The following is a 26,663-nucleotide window of genomic DNA, read 5'->3' on the forward strand; positions in this document are numbered from 1 at the left end:
TTTTCCTCCGGGTGCTCCCGTTTCTTCCCACATTCGAAAGATAGAGGGTTAGTAAATTGTGGGCATCCTATGTTGGCGCTGGAAGCATGGCAACTTGTGAGCTGCCCCCAGAACCTCCTTCAACTGTGTTAGTCATTGACACAAGCAGTGGATTTCACTGTACGTTTTCACGTGCATGTGACAAATAAAGCTAATCTTTCTTTCTGAGTACTGCCTGAGGTTTCCCCAGGTCTCTGTCCCAAGGTTTGGAATTCATCCCTGAACATCACTGTCTCTATATTTTATCAGATGATTCTTTAAAACTTGCCCTTTAGTTGTCTATTCACCCAAAGTCTTCAAGGTCTGGTGTCCAGATTTATTTTGTGAAACACACTGGTGCAGTTTTTATTACTTTAAAATTATTAACGGGTAGATGATTTCATTTCTTTAGTCCCCATAGGAAAATGAAGACAAGCAAACTTGTTATGAAATCAACGTGCATTAATATAGCACTTCCCCTGATCTGAGGACATCCCACAGATCTAATGAGCCATGAAGTGCTTTTGGTGTGTTCATTATTGCAACGAAGCTAGCTACTACTGTACATTGAGGATTTTATTTGTTTATTGAGATGTGGCGCAGAATGGGCTGTGCCGCCCAGTAATCCCCTAATTTAACCCTAGCCTAATCAAGGGGCAATTTACGATGACCAATTAACCTACCAACTGGTACGTCTTTGGACTGTGGGAGGAAACCGGAGCACCTGGAGGAAACCCAGGTGATCATGGAAGAGAACATACAAACTCCTTACAGACAGCGACAGGAAATGAACCAGGGTCACTGCTGCTGTAAAGCATTGTGTTAACCACTACACGACCCCATTTATATTGTTTATAGATCGCTGTGTCTTCCCTATACGCCAGTATTATAATATCAACTTTTCTCATGACATAGAAGGTAGTAACTTTAGTCCATCGAGTCTAAGATTCCCCCCCCCCCCCGTAATGCCATTTGCTACTAATTTTCACTGTATCGTTCCCATCTACTCCTCCCATTCTACCACTCATTCAGATTAACCTGCTGTCCATAGGATGTGGGAGGAAAGCGATCACAGGAAAAAAATAAACACAAGAGGTGAGAGGAAAGCGATAATAGGAAGAACATAAACACAGATGAAATCTGGAGTAATTCACACAATGTGCTGGAGGAGCTCAGCAGGTCAGGCAGCATCTATGGGTGGGAATAACAGTCGACGTTTCGGGCCAACACCCTTCATATGGACATAAATGCTGTCTGACCCGCTGAGCTCCTCCAGCACTTTCTGTGTATTGCTCAGACGGAACACTGGAGCTCAGAGACAATAGCTCTGCTACCATACAGGCAATTATAACCAGTTAAACCTTTTTAAAATGATGCCAAGTAAGAATTTAACATTAGAAAGAATGTTGGATGGCTTTCCCGTTCATGTTTAAAATACTGGGATGGTTTACCTTCATTGTTAGATCTCCATTCTAAATGTGGGCGGCATGGTAGCATAACAGTTAATGCATCACTTTACAGCTCCAATCAAAGATCGGCGATTGTGGTTCAATTCCTGCTACTGCCTATAATGAGTTAGTATGTTTTCCTCATGATTATGTGGGATTCCTTTGGGTGCTCCAGTTTCCTCCCACATTCCAGAGACATATGGGTTAGGATTAGTAAGGTGTGGGCATGCTATGTTGGTGCCCCAAACTTGGAGACACTTGTGGGCTGCCCAGCACAATCCGCGCTGATTTAATTTGACACAAACGATGCATTTCAGTGTGTGTATTGATATACATGTGACAAATAAAGCTAGTCTTTTTTAACCATGAGAGATTCTACGGATGCTGCAAATCTAGAGTAACTCCCATAAAATGCTGGAGGAACTCAGCAGGTCAGGCAGGTATATATGGAGAGGAATAAACAATTGATGTTTCAGGCTGGGACCTTTCATCAGGACTAATAATCCTGAGAGACTGCGCCATCAGAAATACAATACTCCCTCAGTACTGCATTCAGTTGTCAACCTGGGTCTTTGTGCTGAATTTCTCGTATCCGAAACGTACCAGTCTGGATGAGAGGATGATACAATGAGCCACAGCTGACACAGTCACAATGGGAGTTGGGTTCACAAAGCGACGAGTCCTTTCTTGGTGAGGCACCTTGCTGAAGTGAGGCAAAGTGCACTGAAAAACTGGTAGTACCTTATAGCAGGAACATTGACAGGGTATTTGCTCTATAGTTGACCGCTCTGCTTAGGATAATGGAGAGAGATTTCTGGGAATCAGTCTTTTCCACACTTAATCCACATTTCAACAGCACAGTGAGTGGAACTGTAGCAGTAAAGGTGGTGTTGAGGTTTCACAGCACCCTGTCTTTGATTCTGACCTTAGATGTTGTCTGCAGTTCTCCCTGTGACCATATGGCTTTCCCTCAGGTACTTTGGTTTCCTGTTACTCACAGATTTGGTTGATCAATTGGCAAAATGTAATTATTTCCAGCTAAGATGGACGGTAGAAGAATCAGTGGGGAGGTTGTGGTGTAGTTGGTTTGTTATTGTCAGGTGGACTGAGATAGTGAAAATCTTCCTTCGACATGCCATTCATAGAGATCATTCGAAACATAAGTACATTGAAATAGACCAAAGGTAAAAGCAGTTACAGCATGGTCACAAGCCCTTCCAGCCCAATGCAACCATGCTGTTCAATTACATCCATGTGATCGATTAACATACTAATCCGTACGACTTCGGAGGGTTTGGTGGGGAAGGATCATGGTGTGGGGTTCTTCTACTGGAAGGGGAGGGCCAGTGGGAGGAGGAAGCCCCTCAGTTAATGTGGTTGGTAGTATACCTCCCCAGAGAGCCATGTGAGTGGCAGCAACGCTAGTAATCTGTATGAATGTAGTATGGAAAGCATAGGCTATGCATGCAAAAATTGAAAAGGCTTTGAATGGTTTATTATTGTAATTGTTAATTATGAATAAAGTTCATTTTGGGTTTTTTTTAAAAGTACATTTTTGGAATGTGGGAGGAGGAGAATGTACAAACTCCTTACATGACTCCTTGAACTCAGGTCATTGGCACTGTAATGACATTATGCTAACTGCTATGCTACTGTGCCCGTCCTGTAATATAGTGTTGCAGTTAGAGTGCAAGTGCAGTCATGAATCCAAATAAGGCGCAAAGCCTATGATGAGGTAGATTGAAAGATCAAGAGTTCTTCTTCACACGGCGGTGGTGTGGTAGCGTAGCAGTTAGCATATTGCTTTACAGCGCCAAGTGATGTGGGTTCAATTTCTGCCGCCGTCAGTAAGACATTTGTTCTCCCCGTGACTGCATTGTTTTCCTCCGGGTGCTCCGGATTCCTCCCACAGTGCAAAGAAAGGGTTAATAGGTCACATGGGTGTATTTGGGGGGTGTGGGCTTGTTGCGTCAGAAGGGCCTGTTACTGTGCTGTATGTCTAAATAAATATAAAAAAATAAAAGGTCTGTTCAAGAGTCTTATAACAATGAGATAGAAGCTATCCTTTATCGAGGTGGTGTGTATTTTGGGATAATAAGATATAGGAAATGAATGGGTGAGAGGGGTTGAATGGATATACGACAGGCAGCATGAACTCAATGTGCAGAATGGCCTCCTCCCCATGTTATAAAGAATTGTGAAATAGCAAAAATACTCAGCTCTCCTGAGATCATGAAAAGTGTTCGGTAAGTGCAAGGGTTTCTGTTTGTGCAATGATTTAGAGCTTTATTATCAAACTGCTAAGGTCAGTTTGAATCTTGCAAGATGGTGATGTGATGGGAAAGATGAAAAGGAAGGTCAAAAGACTAATTCCCAGTATAAAACATCTTACTGAGACTTGTGGAACTGAAACCTGAGTAAATTTTATAAGTTCATGTTTGCTTCGAGTGGACTATTGGAATGAAACTGCTTAGTGAGCACAAGATCACAATTTTACCAAGCGATTAGTTAAGACATTGGGAGCTACTACTTCTCCACAGCAAATAGTGGCCACGTGACCCAAGTTGCAAGCTTGGTACATTAGACACAGGTACACTGAATTCCTTCAATCAAATGTTGGACCAGTTTCCAATTTGGGTGCAGGGTCGGTTCTGAGAAAGTGTAATCAAGGTCAGATCTAGTTCTGATCACCTGAGAAGTATTCTAAATTTTTATCCTCCTCAGATTGAAGGAAATCACAAAACACTACAGCAAAGAAACAGGCCCCTCAGCCCATCTAGTACATGCCAAACTATTAATCTGCCTAGTCTCATTGACCTGTACCCAAGACCATAGCCTAAATGCATACCTTTGCACAGAGTGTACTAAACTTCACAAATTTTGTCAGTCGGGCTGGATTATTAGAGCCTTTACCCTTTGTCGTTGTTGTGTTTGTAAAAATAGAATATTCCATTGGGAATGGGTACAGAAATGAACAGCCTAAGTAGGAAAATTTCCTTTTGCTCTTTTACCTTCAGGAGGATCCATTGCCTTTGGCTTTCTACGTGAATGAAACTGAAATCGTCACTTCACTCGAGAAGACGCTGCAAGAGCAGCAAGTGGAGACTGAAAAGATTATTGACATAATTTACCAACCACAAGCAGTGTTTCGGGTTCGGGCAGTGACACGATGTACAAGCTCCTTGGAAGGACACACGGAGGCTGTCATTTCTGTGGCCTTTAGTCCCTCTGGAAAGTAAGTCCTTTGATAATAAATGTACTTTGATTTTTGAATCTTTCAAACTATGTATGCAATATACAACCCAGAGATTCGTCCTCCTGCAGACAGCCACGAAACAAAGAAACATCAGACACCCAAAACGTGAAAAAAAACAGGTCATGCAAACGCAATGAAATGAGCAAATAACACAAAATATTAAACAGAGTTCTTGGAAACAGTCTTGGTGGGTTCAGTTTAGTTCAATTTAGCACTGTGTAAGTTGTTGACTGCAGAGCCAGTCCACCCTAATAAAAATCGCGCAAAATAGGGATTTTTAAAATAGTAGCCAGAAACACATATAACATGAACTGCAGTTCTTTTAAAAACAGGTCCAATCCACAAACCATGCCAATCAAACCTTGCCCAAGACCCAAGACTCCTGGGCCTTCCTCCAGCAGCAGTGAGGGAGAGGGAGACTGGTCAAACACAGAACTTAGTTCTAAGAACTGTTAAGATCTTTTTAATGCATCACTCTTTCTACATTATCAGAGTCTGTGCTTGATTAGAAGAGACAAATGTAAGCGTAAGAGAGAAATATTTAAGGTAGAGACTTAGCCTTACAGAGTACTGATGATCTAAACATTATGTGGAGGGCTGTTTGAAGTCAATTGGGGATTTGGAAAGTACTTGAAGGAAACTAATTCATAGGGAGTCAGGAAAACAGCAAAGGAATGGGACTGAACAGATATTTGGATTTTTAGGGGGCAGCCTGGATTCAATAGACCTAATAGTTGTTGTTGACCAGGGCACCGATAATCACCTCTTTGAATCTGAAATGCCTCTTGACTTTGCATCCCCGACACACACCAGATAGGTGGGAGATGACTGAAGAGCAAGAAACTTGAAAACGTTGTACAATTGCTGGAGTCTCCTCCATCATGCGGTAACTTTACAGCTGGACTTGTGTATCACCTTCACTTTTTTACTATAGCGATCTCTTTAGAACATAGAGCAGTACAGACCCTAAAAGTCAAAATAAATTTATTATCGAAGTACTATTATGTCACTTGATGCTACCTTGCATTTTTTTGCAGGAAAAATAAATTTACAGGGAATACAGAAATGCAATAGAATTTATGAAAACTATACATAAAGACTGACAATCTTATCCTTCCTGGACTTCTCCATCAGTGAGTGTTGGTCGCTGTTTCTGAAGTTCTTATCCACTGAGAGACCTGATACTTTACCAGGTTCATTGCCTTGTATGTTCTCTCCTGTAATCGGCCTGTTCACACCTAACAAATTCTGCTTCATCTAAACCTTTTGCACTGAGGAGGTGCCAGTAAAATTAGTGAAGTTGAAATCCCCATGACCACAACCCTGTTACTTTTGCATCAAAATCTGCTTCCTGATCTGCAACTCATTGTTTCTGTTGTTATTTGTGGGGGGTGGGGTTCTATAGAATAGTCCCAATAGAGTGTTGTTCCCTTCCTGTTTTTGACTTCTGCCCCACTGACTCAGTCAATGATCCCTTCATGATGTCCACCCTTTCTGCAGCTAATTATTCTATACTTGTCATTTTGCCTTGTTCTGAGCCCCAGGCTGTAATGTTTCACATTTGTTCTGAGGGTTCCTTATTTCTTTTGGCTTCCTTAGTTCCTCACCCAAACTGAAAGCTGGATGTACTGTAACTGTTCTATGCTGCAGATAAGCGGACTCTCTGTGCTGATTGTACCAGCCTCAGTGACGGCACTGGAGGTGGTTCAGCTATCCTCCTATTTTATATCCCAGATTTTCTGAAGAAAGTCCTGGGGCTGGTTTCCTGCCAACATTAACACAATCAACTGGCCTCCATCTATGTGGTAAGAGGTGATGTACAAGTTAAAATTTAATTATCATTCAAGCATGCATGAATACAGCCAAACAATACAGTGTTCCTCCAGGTCCTAAGTGCAAAATGCAGTACCAACTGTCATACATAGTGCAAGGCACATTGAACACATAAGATATCAGTAGACATTCAGTGACACAAAAGATATAGCCCACGTCCCTGAGTGTCATTGAAACGTGCAGCCCACCTCGTTCATACTGGCCATTGCCTACCTATGCTAATGTTCAAAATAAATTTATCATCAATTTACACCCAATAGTAACAGGGACATCAAGGAGCAGATAGGGAGACAGATTCTGGAAAGGCGTAGTAATAGCTGGGTTGGCATGGTGGGAGATTTTAATTTCCCAAATATTGATTGGCATCTCCCTAGAGCAAGAGGATAATATGGAGTGGAATTTGTTAGGTGTGTTCAGGAAGGTTTCCTGACAGAATATGTAGATAAGCCTACAAGAGGAGAGGCTGTACTTGATCTGGTATTGGGAAATGAACCTGGTCAGGTGTCAGGTCTCTCAATGGGAGAGCATTTTGAAGATACAGGAGTGATCACAATTCCATCTTCTTACCATAGCATTGGAGAAGGATAGGAACAGACAAGTTAGGAAAGTGTTTTATTTGGAGTGAGGGGAGATATGAGGCAAGAACTTGGAAGCATTAATTAATTGGGAACAGATGTGCCAAATGTTCAGGGAATATTCCCCCTTCTCCAGGTCTTTATCTCTTTCACCCATCAACTTCCCAGCTCTTTACTGCACTACTCCCCCTCCTGGTTTCACCTTTCACCTTGTGGTTTCCCCCCCCCCCCCCACTTTCTTACTCTGACACCTCATCTTATTTTAACCCAGTCTTGATGAAGAGTCTTGGCCCGACACGTTGACTATACACTTTTCTATGGATGCTGCCTGGGCTGCTGAGTTTCTCCAGCATTTTTGTGTGTGTTGCTTATTGTATAAGATGTTGGTCATTCTTCTTTTTCTTGTACTGCTTTATTGTGAATAGTTGTTGTGCATATTTTTGACCAAATATCTCTGATTTTAAAGGTACCTAGCTAGTGGATCAGGAGATACCACTGTGCGGTTCTGGGATCTGTCGACAGAAACTCCACAATTTACGGCCAAAGGCAAGTTCATCTTGATTATGCTAATTTTATATTCCCTACACAAAACTTTCAAAGTAATATATATAAGTTTTGTGTGTTGTCTGCAAAGCATCACGTGAATCGCCAGCGCCAATGTAATTCTCATCTCTCCTATTTGTGACTCAATGGTGCTGTGCAACTTCAGGTCAGCACAGTTGTGTAGTGGCTAACATAATGGATTCAATTCTGGCCACTATCTGTCTGGAGTTTGTACCTTCTCCCTGTGGGTTTCCTCCTCCCGCATTTCAGAGACATTTGGGTTAGTAGATTAATTGGTGACATTCAGTCTGTGTAATTGGGTGGTGCTCGCTTGTTGGGCCAGTAGGACCTGATGCCATGCTGTATCTTGAAGTAAGAAATGAAATAAATAGCTTGAGACCCAAAGCTGGGAGTTGAGTGTCTCCTTAAAGATTTGGATTCATAAATGTATTAATTAAAAATGCATGAAAGTAGGATCCAAGTCCAAATTAGTCTTGTTTAGTAAAGAACACAAGATTTCTTTTCAGAAATACACCTACATGCTGTTTAACTTGGTTTGTTGTGTACAGCTGTATATTTAAGCTGCTATTAACCACTTGCTTTTTAACAAATTGTCTGTCTTTCCAGACTTTTCAAAAAAATGCACTCAAATCAAATGAAGTTTAATTATCATTCAACTCTAATAGATACAGTGAATGAAACAGTGTTCCTCTGGAACAAGGTGCAAAAGGAACAAAATAGCGCGCAAAGAAGCATATTCACACAAAATCTTGTTTATGTAGGCTTAAGGCCCTCAGTGGCAGGTTTGGCTTGCTCTCTGCACGCAAGTCTCCAAGTGGGATATGAAACTGCAACTTTTGACCTGGAGGTCAAATTCAACCAACTGAGCCGCAGCTAACACAGCAGATTCTATACTGCAATAATCAGCTTCTTCAAATGAATAAGTATATTTCTCCCCCTCCCCCAGTAGCAAGTGTGTGTGTGTGAGTGCACGCATGTACGTGTACTCGTGCACTCAAACTCACATGTTTATGTATATCACGTACATACCCATCTGTAGATGAGTTTGCACCACTTTGTGTACAGATGTATGACTAGTGTCTCCATAATGTAGGCACATACAAATCTGTGTGTGCGTGCACACACACCCTCTGTGTACAAAAACACAAGGTGCATTACAATGAGGATCAGTAGCTGATATTATAGCTTGTGGCTCATGCTGGACAAGCCATCAATTAATGTTCATCCTTCGCTGTCTGCTGCAGTTCCTGTATTATAACGTTGGCTACAGTTCAGAATTATGTTATTGGCTGATAAATGCTTTACGATAGCATGAAATTGCAATTGGCAAGCTTGGTTGATGATAATGGGATAAAATTGAACAATGACAGGCTAGAAGCAACAGATGGCGTGCTCTTCCTCCATTTGAGTTTGAAGTCCCGTGGGGCGAGAGCTAACTTCGGTACAGTGGCTCCACAGTCAGTCTGAGAATACTTGATGCAGAGGAAATACTGAGCAGTTTATCTCCCAACACCGAGTTCACTGTAATGACTGCAATAGTTATCAGGGGAGGGGGGAGAAATGTACTTATTCATCCGAAGAAGCTAATTATTGCAACATAGAATCTGTGTCAGCTGTGGCTCAGTTGGTTGAATTTAACCTCTAAGTCGAGATTTGCAGTTTCATATCCCTCATGGAGACTTGAGTGCAGAGAGCAAGCCAGTGCACTACAGATGGAGCACCATGTCAGCTCTTGGGTGAGATGTCAAACTCCAGCTTATCTGCTTTCCAAGGTGGGCGTAAAAGGGGTTGCAAGGTAGTGTAATAGTTAATGCAATCATTTTACAGGACTAACAACTCTACCGTCGCAGTTAGTGCTGGCTGTGATGTGATTGAAGTTTTAATTCCTGCTGCTGGGTTTTGTCCAGGTGCTCTGGTTTCCTCCCATGTTCCAAAGTATGCCCGTGTTAGGGTTAGTAAGTCTTGGGCATGGTACGTTGACGCCAAAAGTGTGGCAACATTTGCAGGCTGCCCAGCAGGATCCTCACAGACTTGATGTGATGCAGACGACCCATTTCACTGTATGTTTTGATGTACATGTGACAAATAAAGCCGATCTTCATCTTTTTTCTCTTTAAAAGTTAAGAGTACAAGGATTCCAGTACTTTATCCCCTCTGCCAACACCAAAAAAAAAGGACTATTGTAATTCCAAAGATCATTGTTCTCAAATTGCAACCTGATCAACACTTAAATGACTTAATAAACACAAGAGGTTCTGCAGATGCTGGAAATCCAGAGTAAGAGAGACAAAATGTTGGAGGAACTCAGGAGGTCAGGTAATATATGGAAGGGAATAAACAGTTGATAATTCAGGCAGAGGCCTTTCATTAGGACTGGAAAGGAAGGGGCAGAAGTCAGAATAAGAAGGTCTGGAGGGAGGACGGAGTACAAGCTGGCGGGAGATAGGTGAAGCCAGTTTAGGAAGAAGTTGTGGGTGGGTGGGGAAGGGAAGATGTTGGGAGGAGATAGTTGGAAAAGATAAAGGGCTGAAGAAGAAGGGATCTGAACGGAGAAGTGAGTGGACCTTGAGAGAAAGGGGAGGGAAAGAGAGGTACACCAGAGGGTGGAGATGGGCAGGTGAGAAGGGTAAGAGGGGAGGCCGAATGGGGAATGGAAAAAGGGAAAGGGGAGGGGGAGAAATTACCGCATGTTAGAGAAATGAATGTTCATGCCATCACATTGGAGATCACCCAGGAATATGGGAATATGAGGTGTCATTAACAGGATTATCTTAATTACAAGGATTGCTCATCACCATTCCCAGATGGCAACAATATCAACACTTAAATAACTTCAGTGCTTTAAAACCATCACTTTGAGGCACCCTGAAGCTATGACGTGAGCTTTGAAATGCAAATTACTCCTTTATCTTCAACTCTGAAACTGTTCTGCTCCAGCTAATAATCATGAATAAACATCGGTTCACTTTGAACTTTGCCATCCAAGGTCATAATTGGTATCTACTGATCTTTTTACCATATAAGGGATGCGTCAAGCTATTTAAAATAGTGGGCTACATTAGTTTTGTCTGTGCTGCTGTCTGACTAACTGAATTTGAAGACAGTTCTGTGTGGTAATGAATTGAGCTTCCTCTGCATGCCAGCTGACCAACTCCTGTTATGAAACTTCCTTTTGCAAATGTAATGAAATATAATCCTATCAACCAATAACTTGTCAAAAAGCCTCAATAAATTACCATGAATGCAATAGTGTTCCACTTGAGTGATGTGTTTTATTAATAATTCGGGGTTGGAGGAATCATTTTGAGTTAACATGTCTACAGTGAATTTAATTTCTTTCCTCAGGTCACAAGCACTGGGTATTGAGCATAGCCTGGTCTCCTGACGGGAAACGGCTAGCATCTGGATGCAAGAATAGTCAGGTATTGAAGCTTTTAATAACTCCTCTCCTAGACTTATTTATACTTATCAGGCTGTTCAATGCATGAAAAGCCGGAGGAACTCAGCAGGTCAGGCTGAAAGGAGACGGACAGTTACCGTGTTGGGTTGAGACCCCTCATCTCGGCTGCCTGTTATGAAGTTCATCTTTTTATTTTATTGTTAGAGATGCAGCACGGTGTTGGGCTGTTCCGGCCCAATGAGCTTGTGCTGCCCAGTTAGACCCATGTGACTAACTAACCTACTCACTCCTGTGTCTTTGGAATATGGAGGAAGCCAGAGTATCCAGAGGAAACCCATATGGGGGAGAACATACAAACTCCTTACAGACAGCGGTGGGAATTGCATTGGGGTTGCAGGCACTGTAATAATGCTACGCTAATGACCACAGATCTTGCTTATCCTCTGCTTGTCATCTTACTCTTGAATACCACACCATCCCTAATCTTCCTGCAGTACGTTTACAGAAAAGGGAGATGTTGTTAAAACATCTGGATATCGGATGGGGGCAAATTTTTACTTACTGCCATTTTGATTCCCTTAGGCCAGGGGTTCCCAATCTTTTTTATGCCATGGACCCCTACCATTAACTGAGCGGTCTGCGGACTCCAGGTTGGAAACCCCTGCCTCAGACGTGAGCATTCTCAGAGAAACAGTTGTTAATGTTGAACAGCTTGAGGCAGCCAAGCATTGTCTGTGTGGGCTAGCTGAAGATCTTTGTAACTAGTTGCTGTTGAATCATTACCAGAGTTTGTATTTTTAATTAAAGGCCATATATATTTTTCTAGATAAAGTTAAATGTTCCCTGTGTAATTTCAGATATTCCTATGGGATCCCAGCACAGGAAAACATATTGGAAAGGTTTTGACGGGACACTCTAAGTGGATCACGTATCTCTGCTGGGAACCGCTACATGTGTGAGTGAATAATTCATAAGGTCAAGTTCACCAGTGCTCATAGAATCATACAACATATCAACAGGCTCTTCAGCCCATCGCATTGGTGCTGACCACCATGCCTGTACTAATATTGACATAAATTCCATGTCCCTCTGAGCCTTACTCATTCAGTTACCCCTCCTGACCCTCCTTAAATTTTGTTACTGTTCTTGCTCCCACTGCCACCTATGGCAACTCATTACAGATGACAATCAGGAGAAAAATTTTCTCCTGATTCCATATGACTATAAGATATAGGAGCTGAATTAGGCCATTTTAGCACATCCAATTTGCTCTGCTGTTTGATCATGGCTGATTTATTATCCCTCTCAACCTCATTCTCCTGCCATTTCCCCATAACCTTTGCCATCCTCACTAATCACGAACCTATCTGCCTCTGCTTTAAATATACCCAATGACCTGGCCTCCACGGCAAGTGGCAATGAATTCATCCAATTCACCACCCTCTAGCTGAAGAAATTCCTCCTCATCTCTGTTCTTAAATTCTGAGGCTATGTCCTCTGGTCCGAGACTCGCCCACTATCCTCTCCACATCTGCTCTAGGCCTTTCAATATTCGGTAGGTTTCAGTGATATTCTTGACATTCTTCTGAACTCCGTTGAGTACAGGCCAGGAGCCATCAAGTCTTCTCAATTATTAACCCATTAATTCCTGAGATTATTCTCATGAACCTCCTCTGGACACACACCAATCCACTGTAACCCTCCTCCTTCTCTCTTTAAACTGCTACCCGGTAGTTTTAGATTCTTGTATCATGGGGAACAGACTCCACCTGTGTCCCCTTTTTATGCCCCTCATTGTTTTGTATATCACCTCTCAGCTTCCTTCACTCCAGCGAAAGCAGACCTAGCCTCTCCCAATCTCTCCTGCCATCCTGTTGGCATAAACATCAACAACTTTAACTTCCAGAATTCCTCCCCCTCTCCCTTCTCTCTTTCCATTCCAATTTCTAGTTCCCCTCTTGCCCCTGTTCTTATTCTCGCTTACCTCTCTCATGGGACCCTTTCTCCCATGGTCCACTTTCTTCTTCAGCCCTTTACCTTTTCCTCCTATCCCCTCTCAGCTTCTTATTTCAGTCTCCTCCCCACTCACCTGTGACCTGCCATCTTGTACTCCTCCGACTCCCTCCACCACCACCTTCTGGCTTCTTCCCTCCTCTTTTTTTGGTCTTGTCCTGAAATGTCAACTGTTTATTCCCCTCTAGATGCTGCTTGACCTGCTAAGTTCCTCCAGCATTTTAAAGACAATGATGTGGAGCAGAATTGTGCCATTTGTCCCATCGAGTCTGCTCCGCCATTCAATCATGGCTGATTCATTATCCCTCTCAACCCTTTGCTCCTGCCTTCTCCCTGTAACCTTTGACACCCTGACTAATCAAGATTCTATCTATCAACCTCCGCTTTAAATATACTCAATGATTTGGCCTCCAGCCTTCTGTGGCAATGAATTCCACGGATTCATCACTCTTTGCTGAAGAAATTCTTCCTTATCTCTGTTCTAAATGGACGTCCCTCTATTCTGAGGCTGTGCTCTCTGGTCTTAGACTCATGCCATCCTCTCCACTTCCACTTTGTCTATGCTTTTTAATATTCAAAAGGTTACGATGATATTCCCCCCCCCCCCCCATTCTTCTAAACTGCAGCGAGTACAGGCCCAGAGCCATCAAACTTTCCTCATATGTTAACCCTTTCAGCTCTGGGATCAATCTCATGAACCCCCCCCCCCCCAAGACTCTCTCCAATGCTGACTGATCCCTTCTTAGATAAGGGGCCCAAAACTGCTCACAGTGCTCCAAGTATGATCTGTCTAATGCCTTATAAAGCCTCATCATTGTTGTGTGTGTTATTCTGTAAGCAGTTGTTTCACTGTTAACAGTCAGCAACCCCAGACAAAATTCAATATTGAGGTACAGTAACTTGCATGCAGGTTCTTTTTGATGTTAGATTTATGGTGGAGAAGCAAGTTATGAGGCCCATCTGGTCTATCCTTGTGTTTACACTCCTCACAAGGATCTTACACTTTCAGCATTTTCTTCTCCTTTTCCTCTTGTATTTTCCAGTTTCTCTTAAAAAGAACTCTGCCATTCACCATTAACTCATGAATAACTTCCCAGTCTTCCCCAATCTTTGGTTGGCAGGACGGAGAGACGTCTCTACCAAAGAAGGTGTAAGCTGTTCCTTTCCTCTGCTAGCCTACAAGTCACCCTTGGACAAGGTGTACCACCTGCTTAGCGCTCTGTCTCTCCCTCCCCCCTCCTCCTCCTCCCCCCCCCATATATATTTTAATATTCAAACATTCAAAGCACATTTATTATCAAAGAATGCATTAAATACACAGCTTGAAATTTGTCTCCTTACAGGCAGTTACACAGCAAGAAACCTGAAATACCCCATTTAAAAAAAGAAAGACCAAAAGCCACTGTGCAGAGAAAGAGAGAAAACACAAATCATGCAAACAATAAAAGCCAGCAACATTTAACCAGACTGAGACCCAGATCTGCGGGGCAAAAGTGCAGAACAGCCAGATCAGTTCACAGCCTCTTCCACAGAGAAAGGAATTGTACCTTTGTGGAGAGTGAGTGAAAATCAGCCTGACCTTTGGGCTTCCACATTATCTGTGCCAGCATTAAAATTGTCCAAGCCCTGGGTAGTGCCTTGCTCTGGGGCTGGATCCCAGTGCCACAATACAGTTGGGCCTCCCAGCCCGAAGTTATTCTCGATCTCACCAAATCGGTTCGGCGCTTGGAATGATCCAGCCTTGCACCTGGTTTAAGTGAATGGGCATCAAAACTCTTCCGCATCGACTCCATTAACTTGGTTTCCTCAGCCAGTAACGCCATGATTTGTATTCTTCAGTCTCTCTTAGTGTACACCTTATCAAAAGACTTTCCTTTTATTCTCTTTACACCCCTCCATGACTTAAAAAACACTTCTGATGTTGCACATTTACTTGTTCATTTGAAAGATTAATTGCCTGAAGTTTTAACTTAGTTTCTTTCTCGATAAGATGCAGTCTGACCTGAGAACTATTAGTATTTTCTGTGTTTATAACAAATCTACTGTGGGTGGCATAGTAGCGTAGCAGTTAGTGTAACACTACTACAATGCCAGTGACCCAGGTTCAATTCCTGCCACTGCCTGTAAGAGTTTGTACATTCTCCCTGTGACCATGTGGGTTTCCTCTGGGTGCTCCGGTTTCCTCCCACTGTCCAAAGACCTACATGTTCAGGTTAATTAGTCACATAGGTGTAATTGGGCAGTGCAGGCTTGTTGAGCCAGAAGGGCTCTGTGCTGTATCTCTAAATAAATTTAAAAAAACACAAATTGTAATCCTCTACAATGAATGTTTTAATATTATTATGCACCTGCTGGAATCTTTTGTTTGAGCACAGAGAATACATTAGCTTGGTGTTTGGAGCGGCCGCATCCTAAATTCTCAATCCTTTGAGCCTTTAGTGTTTCCATTTGATGTGTGGGGACATATGCCAATAACGAGGGGGACTATTTAAGTTAATAGGTAGAAAGAGCTGATGATCAAAGCAACAGATTATTTTGCAGCTCACTGCCTGGAAAGAAGTGGCTTTGGAAAAATTTAAGTCCTTGGATGTTCAAAGTTCAAAGTAAATTTATTATCAAAGTCCATATATGTCACTATATACAACCCTGAGATTCACTTTCTTGTGGGCATACTCAATAAATTCAGTAACCATAGTAGAATCAATGAAAGACTGCACCAACAGGGCAGACAACCCGTGTGCAAAAGACAACAAACGAAAAGAAATAATAATAATAGATGAGCAATAAATATCTAGAATATGAGATGAACTATAACTTCCAAAGCTACAACTGGAAAGTAGGGTAAGGCTGAAATCTTGCTTATAGACAGCATGAATTGTCAGCCAGATATGCTGAAGATCTGTCATTCCATGGTTCAAATGCTTAAAATTTTATTAAATATTTTGCATTTGCTGCTCTGAATTGACTTTGTAATGAGGTAATGTCTCTTCTTGTGCTGTTAGGAATCCACAGTGTCGTTACCTGGCCAGTTCATCAAAGGACTGCAGTATCCGGATATGGGACACATTGCTGGGGCGTTGCGATAAAATCCTAACTGGGCACACACAGTCAGTAACCTGCGTGAAGTGGGGTGGTGATGGTCTCCTCTATTCATCCTCGCAAGATAGGACTATTAAAGTGTGGCGGGCCGAAGATGTGAGTAGAATTGACTTTTTACGATTTCTCAAAAAAAAGCATACGTAGCTGGCATAAAATTTATTGTTGAATTGATGCATTGTTTGTGTCCAGATTGAAAAGGTAGTTAATGGTTTAGACCAAATGATAATTTTAGCTGAAGAGAAGTCATACACTCAGTGACCACTCTATTAGGCACACTTGCTCATTAATGCAAATATCTAAATAACCAATCATGTGGCAGCAGCTCAAAGCATAAAAGCATGTAGATATGGTCAAGAGGTTCAATTCTGAAGAAGGATCTCAGCCCAAAACGGCGATAGCTTATTCATTTCCATAGATGCTGCCTGACTTGCAGAGTTACTCCAGCATTTTGTGTGTACTGCTTTGGATTTCCAGAATCTGCAGAATTTCTCGTGTTTAATAGGTTCAGTTGTTCAGACCAAACATCAAGAGAGGGAAGAAATGTGATCTAGGTGACTGACCGTGGTATGATTGTTGGTGCCAGATGAGGTACTTTGAGTACCTCAGAAACTGCTGATCTCCTGAGATTTTTATGCACAGCCATTTCTGGAGTGTACAGGGAATGATGCAAAAAGCAAAAAAACCCTCCAGTGAGCAGCAGTTCTGTGGGCGAGACTGCCTTGTTAATGAGAGAAGTCAGGAAGGAGAATGGTCAGACTGGTTGAAGCTGACAGGAAGGCGACAGTAATTCAAATAACCACGTGTTATAACAGTGGTGTGCAGAACACACAGTATATCAAACCTTGAAGTGGATGGGCTACACAGCAAATAACCACGGATATATACAGGAGGTATCTAATGAAATGGCCACTGAGCATATGTTTCTGTGCAGCTTGCCACCTTTCTGGGCCATGATGAAATGCTTTCAGCCCAAAATGCCGACTGTTCATCCCTCTGCATAGATACTGCCTGACCTGCTGAGTTCCTCCAGCATTTTGCACTGGTTTCCTGGATGTTGTTGATTTTCTGAGATACAAGAGACTGCAGATTTTGGAAATCTTGCAAACACAAAATAATGAAGGAACACAGCTGGCCAGGCAGTATTTGCAGAGAGAAATAAATAGTTGATGTTAGAAAACTTACAACACAAAACAGGCCTTTTGGCCCACAAAGCTGTGCTGAACATATCCTTACTTTAGAAATTACTTAGTATTACCCATAGCCTTCTATTTTCCTAAGCTCCATGTACCTATCCAGGAGTCTCTTAAATGATCCTATCGTATTTGCCTCCACCACCATTGCCGGCAGCTCATTCCACGCACTCGCCACTCTCTGTGTAAGAAAACCTTACCCCTGACATTTTTTCTGTACCTCTTCCAAGCACCTTAAAACTGTGCCCTCTCATGCTAGCCATTTCAGCCCTGGGAAAAAGCCTCTGACTATCCACATGATTAATGCCTCTCATTATCTTATACACCTCTGTTGGGTCACCTCTCATACTCCATTGCTCCAACATGAAAAGGCCGAGTTGACTCATCCTCATAAGGCATGCACCGCAATCCAAGCAACATCCTTGTAAATCTCCTCTGCACCCTTTCTATGGTTCCCACATCCTTCCTGTAGTGAGGTGACCAGAACTGAGCACAGTACTCCAAGTGGGGTCTAACCAGGGTCCTGTATAGCTGCAACATTACTGCTTGGCTCCTAAACTCAATCCCATGATTAATGAAGGCCAGTGCACTGTGTGCCTTCTTAACCACAGAGACATGTTGAAGCATCTCAGCCCAAAACATGGACTGTTTATTTCCCAGCATAGATGCTGCTTGACCTCCTGAGTTCCTCTAGCATTTTGTGTGTGTCGCTTCGGTTTACTGTAAGTAGGATCCTGAACTATCTTTGCAGGAATCTGATGCAACAGAAAACAGCCTGAAGTGAATAAGTATTTGCTGTGAGAATTGGCTCTAAGCACTGACCTTTTTGATGGTTGTAATTCAACAAAACTGAGGCAATACTTCAATTCTCATTGCTGCCATCAGGGAGGGGATATGGGAGACTGAAGATACTCAACATTATTAGGAACAGCTTCTTCCCATCCACCATCAGATTTCTGAATGGACAATAAAGCAACCCATGAACACTACCCCACTCTTTTTGCTCTCTATTTGCACTAGTTATTTAAATTTTTACTGTTTCTTATTGTAACTTATAATTTGATTTTTCTTTTGCCGTAGAACAACAAATCTCATGACATATCTCAGTAATATTAAACCTGATTCCGATTCAAAATAAATGGAAGTACAGAAGTATTGTGCAGTCTCCTTTGATTTCTATATAGATTTATGTGCAATCTATTCCATTTTGCCCATCTTAGCCATGCTAGTATTTGTGCTCCAGATGAGCCTCTTCCCTCCACGCTCATCTCACTCATCAACATATCTATTCACTCCTTTATCCTTAAATTCACCTGTACTCCCTGTGGTGGTGAATTCCACTTTCTCACTAACCCTAGAGCAACAACCTTTCTCCTGGATTGGATTTATTAGGGGCTACCCTTTGATGTGGGTGGCGGGGTGGAGGTACAGTACATCTCTATGTAAGGAGGTGTAAGGTGCTCCTTTCCTCCGCTAGCCTCCAGGTCACCCATGAGCGAGGTGTAGTACCTGCTTAGTGCCCCCCATTCAAGCCAATCAAGGTCACATGAAGCCATGGTGGTGGATGGTCAAATAGCAGCTGGTGCATATCACATCCTGGTTATGCAACCACTAATGCCAGGTGGCAATCTCTCTGAAGAGTATTGATAATGGCTGGGGTCACCCGTCTTGTAAGGACACTGGCCCAAAAGAAGGTAATGGCAATCCAATTACGTAGAATACAGGCAGTCCCCGAGTTACGAACGTCCGACTTACAAACAACTCATACTTATGAATGGAGGGAGGAGAATGCCGTCCGCCATTTTAAGTCGGATCACGACGCCGTCCGCCACTTTATATCGTTGCCATTAACACTGTGTTGAGTGTGTAACTTTGTATTTGGCTTAAATATTTCTTAGCAAGATTCACCCTGACCCCCCCCCCCCCCCCCCCCAGTCAGCACTGCCTCTACTTGTCCCATTTAACCTGTCTCAGTGCAGGTGGACTTTAGGACCCAGGGGAGAAGAGGACCCACCACCCGCAGCTGCTGCTGAATCTGCAGTTATCTGCAGTTTTCTGTTCCCTTGACGGAAAACGATCACGATTGAAAATAAAATGGAAATAATAAAGCGATCAGAAAGAGGCGAAACGCCATCAGTCATTGGAAAAGCGTTAGGCAACAGTCGGTCAATGATCGGAACAATTTTAAAGGATACAGGTAAAGGATAAAGTGAGAATACTGGAGCATGTGAAAGGCCCTGCCCCGATGAAAGCTACAATTATTACTAAGCAACACAGTGGTTTAATTATTGAAATACATATGTTTCTTTAGTGTTGTATATGCATAAAAAGGTAAAATATATACTATATATTAAGACAAACATTTGACTAACTGACGCTAAATAATACTGGATGTATCTGTTTCGACTTAAGTAAAGATGGACTCAGGAATGGAACTCGTTCGTAACCCGTGGACTGCCTGTATAGAACAAATTGCCAAGAACATCCATGGCCATGGAAAGACCATGATTGTCCACATCATACAACACAGCACATAACGAACAAGCCCTTTTATGATCTCTAGTTCAGACTTCTCCATAAATGCAGAGTATCTCTGATCCTTTCTAATACCTTTCGGTCCTTTCACTCCCAAAGGTGCATTTACAGACTATCTTCAAAATGTTGATATGGTTTATGGGTTAACTTGTTGGGAGCTGCTGTTCAGAGTGTTTAGTGCTAAAACATCGAAATAAAAAATGTATGTTATCAATTGTGTGCATGATGATATGCATCTGCTCTGTTGTGTCTCAATAACACTTTTGTTTCTTTTAGGAAGTCAAGGTATTAATTCACATCAATTTGGTAACTGTTGCTCTGTTCTGGTTTCAGGGGGTCATGTGTCGAACGTTACAGGGTCATGCACACTGGGTAAACACAATGGCACTTAGTACAGACTACGTACTGCGAACTGGAGCCTTTGAACCTGCTGAAGCCACCATTGTACCCCGGGACGCGAATGATTCTTGTGGGTGATGTTGCTAACCTTACTCAACCTGTTTTCTTAACCACTGTTTATATTGAAACTGTTAGAAACTCTGTTGTCTTTATGCTGTTCATAGTGTAAGCCAAGGTGCAGCGAGTAGCACTCTTGTCACTGCTGTGGAAGGTTGTTGATTCAAGAGACTTAGACGATATAGAAGAGTTTGGTCCTTTGACCCACAATGCTGTGTCAACATTTTAACCTCCTCTGAGATTAATCCAACCTTTCCTCCTATATTGCCCTCCATGTTTCTATCATCCCTGTGCTGATTTAGTTAGTTAAACATATCACCCCTACTGGGGCATATGTCACTGACAGCAGTGCATTAGAATCTTCTGAACTGGGACTGTCTTTCAAGTTGTTCCCAGATGTAGCCCATCTTCTTGGTGTGTTCTGGGCAAAGAACCTTTCTGTCCCAGGCTTCAAGCCTTTGGAGCTTCTGTAGCTCTGGGTTTTTATGGGATGGGGTCTGCTAGTCTCAACCCAACCCTCTTCCTTTTGCAGCTGAACTTGGGACCATCCGTGGTGGAGTTACATGCCTATTTAAGTTTTTTTAAAATAAGTTTCTACACTGCGACAAAGCAAAAAAAAAGTTTTTAAAAAGAAGAGATTTATACAGTGCAAAATAAACATATCAAAAGTACAGTTCATAACAATTAAGAAAAGCACCCATAGTAGAATCATATAAAGTTAGTTACCACCCCACCCCCCCCCACTATCCAACTCCAAGCCAACCTTACGATGTATAAAATAAGTTCATCAGAACTTTATCACCACAGAGCTGTATTTATAAAAAGAGGGTATATTGCCTACTACCTAATCTATAATATGTTTACACATTAAAAAAAACATAAATCTTAACCGTAGGAAGCTGGAAGTAAGGAATTTAAATGCAAAAGAGAAAAAAAAAGGAGGGATGCACCCTTAATCTAAATGGGAATTATGAAAATATTCAAGAAAAGGTCCTCACACCTTTTGGAACTTTATGTCCGAATTAAGAAGTGAATAATGAATCTTTTGAAGGTCTAAGCAGGACATAATATCTCTGAGCTATTGAGCATGAGTGGGTGGGGCAGCATCTGTCCACCTAAGAAGGACCGCACGTCTGGCCAAAAGAGAGGCAAAAGACAATGTACAACGCTTGGTCGGAGTCAGATGTGTGTCAACTTCTCCCGAAGTACTGAAAAGAGCAATCAGAGGGTTAGGTTCCAAATGGCAATTAAGTATATGAGATAAAGTTTAAAAAAAATCTCTGACTTGAGAATTGAATCCCAAACCTTGTTGGACAAAGAAAGATTTAAATTAAATTATGCTCCCAGGTAGTTTTAATTTTGTGGAAGAGGGCTCGCCTCAACATCGTTAACATATCTCGAATGGTAGAAATTAAACCTTTACCCAATGGATTCACATGAAGAAACAAATCCACAACATTTTTAATGGGTACCTCAGGAAAGTTTGGTATTAAAGGGTTGATAAAATGTCTAATTTGGAGATACTTAAAGAAATGAGAAACTTAATTTACATAAGAGCGAACTCTCTCCCAATAAATAGAGAGGCACAATTACTAGAATTTATAACCTCCCTTTTAAAGTAGTAAATAATCAATTTACTTACCTTGGCATTACAGTAACAAGAAATTATAAGCATCTTTTTTGGAGAAAATTTCACTAATCTTTTAAATCATACAAAACAGTTTAGCACAGTGGTCACCTTTGTCCATGTCTCTGACAGGTTGAATTAATGTAAAAATGTATATCCTTCCTAAATTTTTATACTTATTTCAATCTTTACCAATTTTTGTTTCTAAAGCTTGTTTGTGATTCATTAGATTCTATTACTTCATCCTATCTATGGAAGGGCAAACATCCCAGACTAACAGAAACCTAAAAGGGTAGTTGGTATGGCCTTGCCCAATTTTCATTTATATTACCGGGCAGCCAACATACATTGTCTTGTCTTTTGGTCTTGCTTTTATAATCGGTCTGATGGGTGGCAATGGAGCTGACTCTTAATAAAATCTCTCCATCTCCGCACTTCCTTGCCATTTGCCTAAATCAATTGTTAATCCGGTTATCAGACACACTCTGAGAATATGGGCTCAGTTCAGAAAATAAGAACGGGCTTCACGGTTTTTCTCTTCTCTAGTCCTATTCTACATAATCGTCTTTTTCTGCCTTTTATGCAGGATTTAACATTTCTAGACTGGCACAGGAAGGGCATTAGGTGCTTTGAAGATCTTTTCATAGATAAGTGCTTTGCAACTTTTGTACAATTGTCTGTAAAATTTGGCCTACCTATTTAAGTTTTTTAAATGCCACTAATGTATCTGCCTCTACCACCACCCCGGCAGAGCGTACCACACACCAACCACTTCAGCACAACGTTTTTGCTGATGCTACCAGCATAGCATTGCTACATTTTGAACGATCCATCTTTTTGGATGAGATTTAGACTAAGGCAGATGGACGAAAAGATCCCATGACAATATTCTGAACAGGCATTATCTCCCATAACTAATATTTATCTTTAAATCAAACTCATTAATGCAGATCATATTGTTATAGCTATTTGTGAGAATAAAGTTCTCATAAAATTGTACAATAGTGTATAAATTTAGTGCTACATTTCCTATTTTATAACCATCATGTCACAAATGCACTCTATAAATGCAAATCTTGTTTTTACTACTACTGTTCCACAATGTCAGGATTTTTCTCTTTCAATACTGCCTGACCTGTTGAATTTCTCCAGAATTTTGTATGTTTGTTGCTCTGGATTTCCAACATCTGCAGAATCTGTTATGTTTAGGATTTCATGTCCTTTGCACTCCAAAATACTAAAAGCAAGCATTAGATGTTATCTCGGAGTCTGACATTTACTGCCAGTATCAGTTGCTCTGTAAACTAAGTTGATGCTCTGCACTTTATACGTATTCAAGTCTCATGAGTGGTTTGGGTGTTTTCTGCTTGGGAGTAACATTTAGAAACATTTCTATGTACAAACGATGGTAATAATGTGGGGCTGTCTTCTGAACAACAATTGATGCTGAATCGTATATTCTAAACTCAATTATGAATTAATGAAAGATCGGGGAAGTGCATGGATGATAGAAAAACCGAGGATTATGTAGGAGGGAAGGGTTAGAATGGTCTTGGAGTACATTAAAAGATCAGTACAATATCGTGGGCTGAAGGGCCTGTACTGTAGTGTCTATGTAAATTAAAGGTACAAACAGATTTGGGGCAATTACGAGGAGTTTTTTACTCAATAACTAATAGGCTCAATAAGTTAAATAGCCGATTTCCCTATATCTCCGAATCAAACCCTTCATTATATTAATAACAATCGGTCAATCCTGAAGCATCTTAGTTCCCACAGAACAAACTTACAACCTTGTCATCTCTTCCATGTAATAACAGTTCCATATTTTTATTATTTTTGTAAACCTTTTTTCATACCCTTGCCAAGTACTCTCGCATTTTCCATCACAGGGATTAAGGACACAGTTTCTGATCTCATACAATTTTCTGTAAATCAGGTTGGTTTCACATCAGTGCTCTTTAACTTGAGAGCTTGTTCTGCTAAATCCATCTCACTTCATTCCCAACGGCAAACCCAACTAAAAGTTCATTTCTGTGGAGAAGGGTAGAGTCTGCTGACCAGTTAAAAATAACAAGCTGAATGTTCTCCCAACAAGACTATTCCTTAGACATTTACTGCTTGCATGTTCACTCAAGTATATCCTATTTATCCATCATGGCTAGCCATAGGCCTGCTGATCTTATTTCTCATTTAAAACACTCATTCTTTATGCACAACTCAACTTATGCCTCCTTCCTGTGTGCTCCACCCTCTCTCTTGTCACCTTCCAGCCCCAACAATCCTCTTGAAACTTCTCTACTCCATTTCTGACCTCTTGCACCTGACCAGTTTTTTGCCACTCTATCAAGGGCAGCTCTTCAACAAGTCCCTCCCTCAATCTTCCTACCTCACTTTCCTTTAACAAATCTCATAAAAGCAGCCACTTTAATCCAACCTTTGCTTAGCAATTTGTCTCCTCCAGCTGGAAAGTTCACAACTTAAAAGTCAAAATGTCACAGTTAGTAATTGACTGATACAGCATCCAGATGAAAGAATTTTTTTCTGTCAAAGGGTTAAGAATCCTTGAAGTTCCTGCCCCAGTAAGCTGTGTATGCTTAGTTATTGAATGCATCTAAGGTTGAGACTGGCACACCTTCGAACACTTAGAGCACTTGGAGATATAATTATTGAATCTTGTTAAAGAAGGGAGCGAGAGGGAAGAAAGGAACTTCTAAGTCAGTTAGCCAGACTCCAGTGTTTGGACAGACATTGGAGTCCATTATTAAGGATAAGGTTTCAGGGTTTTTGGACGCACATGATAAAATAGGTCAAAGTCAATATAATTTCCTGAAGGGGAAATCTTACCTGACAAGTCTTTGGAATTGGTTGGAATTCTTTGACGTAGTAACAGGTAAGATAGGCAATGGAGAGTCAGTGGATGTTATTTACTTGGATTTTCAGAAGGCTTTTGACAAGGTTCCATACGTGAGGTTGCTTAATAAGAGCCCCATGGTATTATAGGAAAGATACTAGCATGGATAGAATATTGGCTGACCGGCAGGAGGCAAAAACTGGGAATAAAGGGGGCTTTTTCTGATTGGCTGTCAGTGACTAGTGGTGTTACGCAGGAATTGGGACCACTTCACGTTATACGTCAATGATTTGGATTATGGACTTGATGGCTTTGTGGCAAGTTTGTGGACAACACAAAGATAGGTGGAGGAAGCAGGGAGTCTGCAGAGGTCTTAGACAAATTGGGAGAGTGGGCAAAGAAGTGGCAGATAGAATATAGGGAAATGTATGGTCATGCACTTTGGTAGAAGGAATGAAGGCGAAGACTATTTTCTAAACGGAGAAAATTTGTAAGAAATCAACTGCAAAGGGACGTGCGGGATTCCCTAAAGATTAACTTTCAGGTTGAGTCAGTGGTGAGGAAGGCAAATGCAATGTTACCGTTCATTTCAAGAGGACTAGAATATAAAAGCAAGGATGTAATGCTGGCACTTTATAAGGCATTGGTCAGACTGCATTTGGAGTATTCTGAGCAGTTTTGGACCCCTTATCTAAGAAAAGATGTGCTGACATTGGAGAGAGTTCAGAGGAAATTCATGAGAATTCTTTCGGGAATGCAAGGGTTAACATATGAAGAGCATTTGATGGCTCTGAGCCTGTACTATCTGGAGTTTAGAAGAATGAGAGGGGATCTCATTGAAACCAATTGAATATTGAAAGGCTTAATTAGTGTGGATGTGTAGAGGATGTTTCCTATAGTGGGTGAGTCTAGGATCAAAGAGCACAGCCTCAGATTAGAGAGACGTCCATTTAGAACGGAGATGTGGAGGAATTTCTTTATCCAGGTGGTGGTGAATCTGTGGAATTTATTGCTACAGATGGCTGTGGAGGTCAAGTGATAGGGTATTTGTAAAGCGTTGGTTTATAGCATCTTGATTAGAAAGGGCGTCAAAGGTTATGGGGAGAAGGCAGGAGAATGGGGTTGAAAGGGATAATAAATCAGCCATGATAGTTTGGTGGAGCAGACTCGATGAGTCGAGTGGCCTAATTCTGCTGCCATGTCATAAGGTCAGGAGGGTATAAGAAATGGAGAAACAGTTATAAATTCTTTAAAGGGTGGAACAGGATTTATTTTATTTAGTGATACAGCAGGGTAAAAGGTCCTTTCAGCCCAATGAGTCCGTACTGTCCAGTTACCGTCATGTGACCAATTAACCTACTAACCCATGCACCTTTGAAATGTGGAAGGAAACTGGATTACCCAGAGAAAACTCACACAGCGCTGGGGAAAACGGACAATCTCCTTTCAGACTGCGGTGGAATTTAATCCGGATTGCTGATGCTGCAGTAGCGTTATGCTAACCGTTACACCACGAGGGGTGATTGATAAGTTCATGGTCTATGGTAGGAGTCAATTTTAGAAAACCTAGCACATTTATTTTTCAACATAGTCCCCTCCTACATGTACACACTTAGTCCAGAGGTCGTGGAGCATACGGATCCCTTTGTAGAAGTGGTCCACAGCAGGGTGATTGATAAGTTTGTGGCCTAAGGTAGAAGGAGATGAGTTGTACAGCTCTCATTACATGCACATGCATTTCAACTCTTTGAGTGAAAATGCAGCAAGTTTGAAGTTAATAATTCATCTCCTTCTC

General features: G+C 41.6%; 2 protein-coding genes across 3 annotated transcripts in view; one reads left to right on the plus strand and one right to left on the minus strand.

Annotated features, from left to right (window-relative positions):
- nle1 (notchless homolog 1 (Drosophila)) overlaps positions 1 to 26,663 on the plus strand; it is a 50,922-nt gene that overhangs the window by 10,066 nt on the left and 14,193 nt on the right. For both annotated transcript variants that reach the window (XM_073053195.1, XM_073053196.1), the window contains exons 3-8: positions 4,484 to 4,701; positions 7,597 to 7,676; positions 11,040 to 11,116; positions 11,952 to 12,049; positions 16,110 to 16,302; positions 20,265 to 20,400. In XM_073053195.1, the coding sequence (XP_072909296.1) occupies positions 4,484 to 4,701; positions 7,597 to 7,676; positions 11,040 to 11,116; positions 11,952 to 12,049; positions 16,110 to 16,302; positions 20,265 to 20,400 (802 nt within the window). The remainder of the gene's footprint in view (positions 1 to 4,483; positions 4,702 to 7,596; positions 7,677 to 11,039; positions 11,117 to 11,951; positions 12,050 to 16,109; positions 16,303 to 20,264; positions 20,401 to 26,663) is intronic.
- The window catches only part of LOC140731624 (multidrug and toxin extrusion protein 1-like), a 63,651-nt gene continuing 46,746 nt past the window's right edge, over positions 9,759 to 26,663 (minus strand). Inside the window, exon 5 of the mRNA XM_073053201.1 lies at positions 9,759 to 9,848. Within this exon, the coding sequence (XP_072909302.1) occupies positions 9,808 to 9,848 (41 nt within the window). The 3' untranslated portion in view covers positions 9,759 to 9,807. The remainder of the gene's footprint in view (positions 9,849 to 26,663) is intronic.

The sequence above is a fragment of the Hemitrygon akajei genome, chromosome 8, assembly GCF_048418815.1.
Source record: "Hemitrygon akajei chromosome 8, sHemAka1.3, whole genome shotgun sequence".
Taxonomy (NCBI): domain Eukaryota; kingdom Metazoa; phylum Chordata; class Chondrichthyes; order Myliobatiformes; family Dasyatidae; genus Hemitrygon; species Hemitrygon akajei.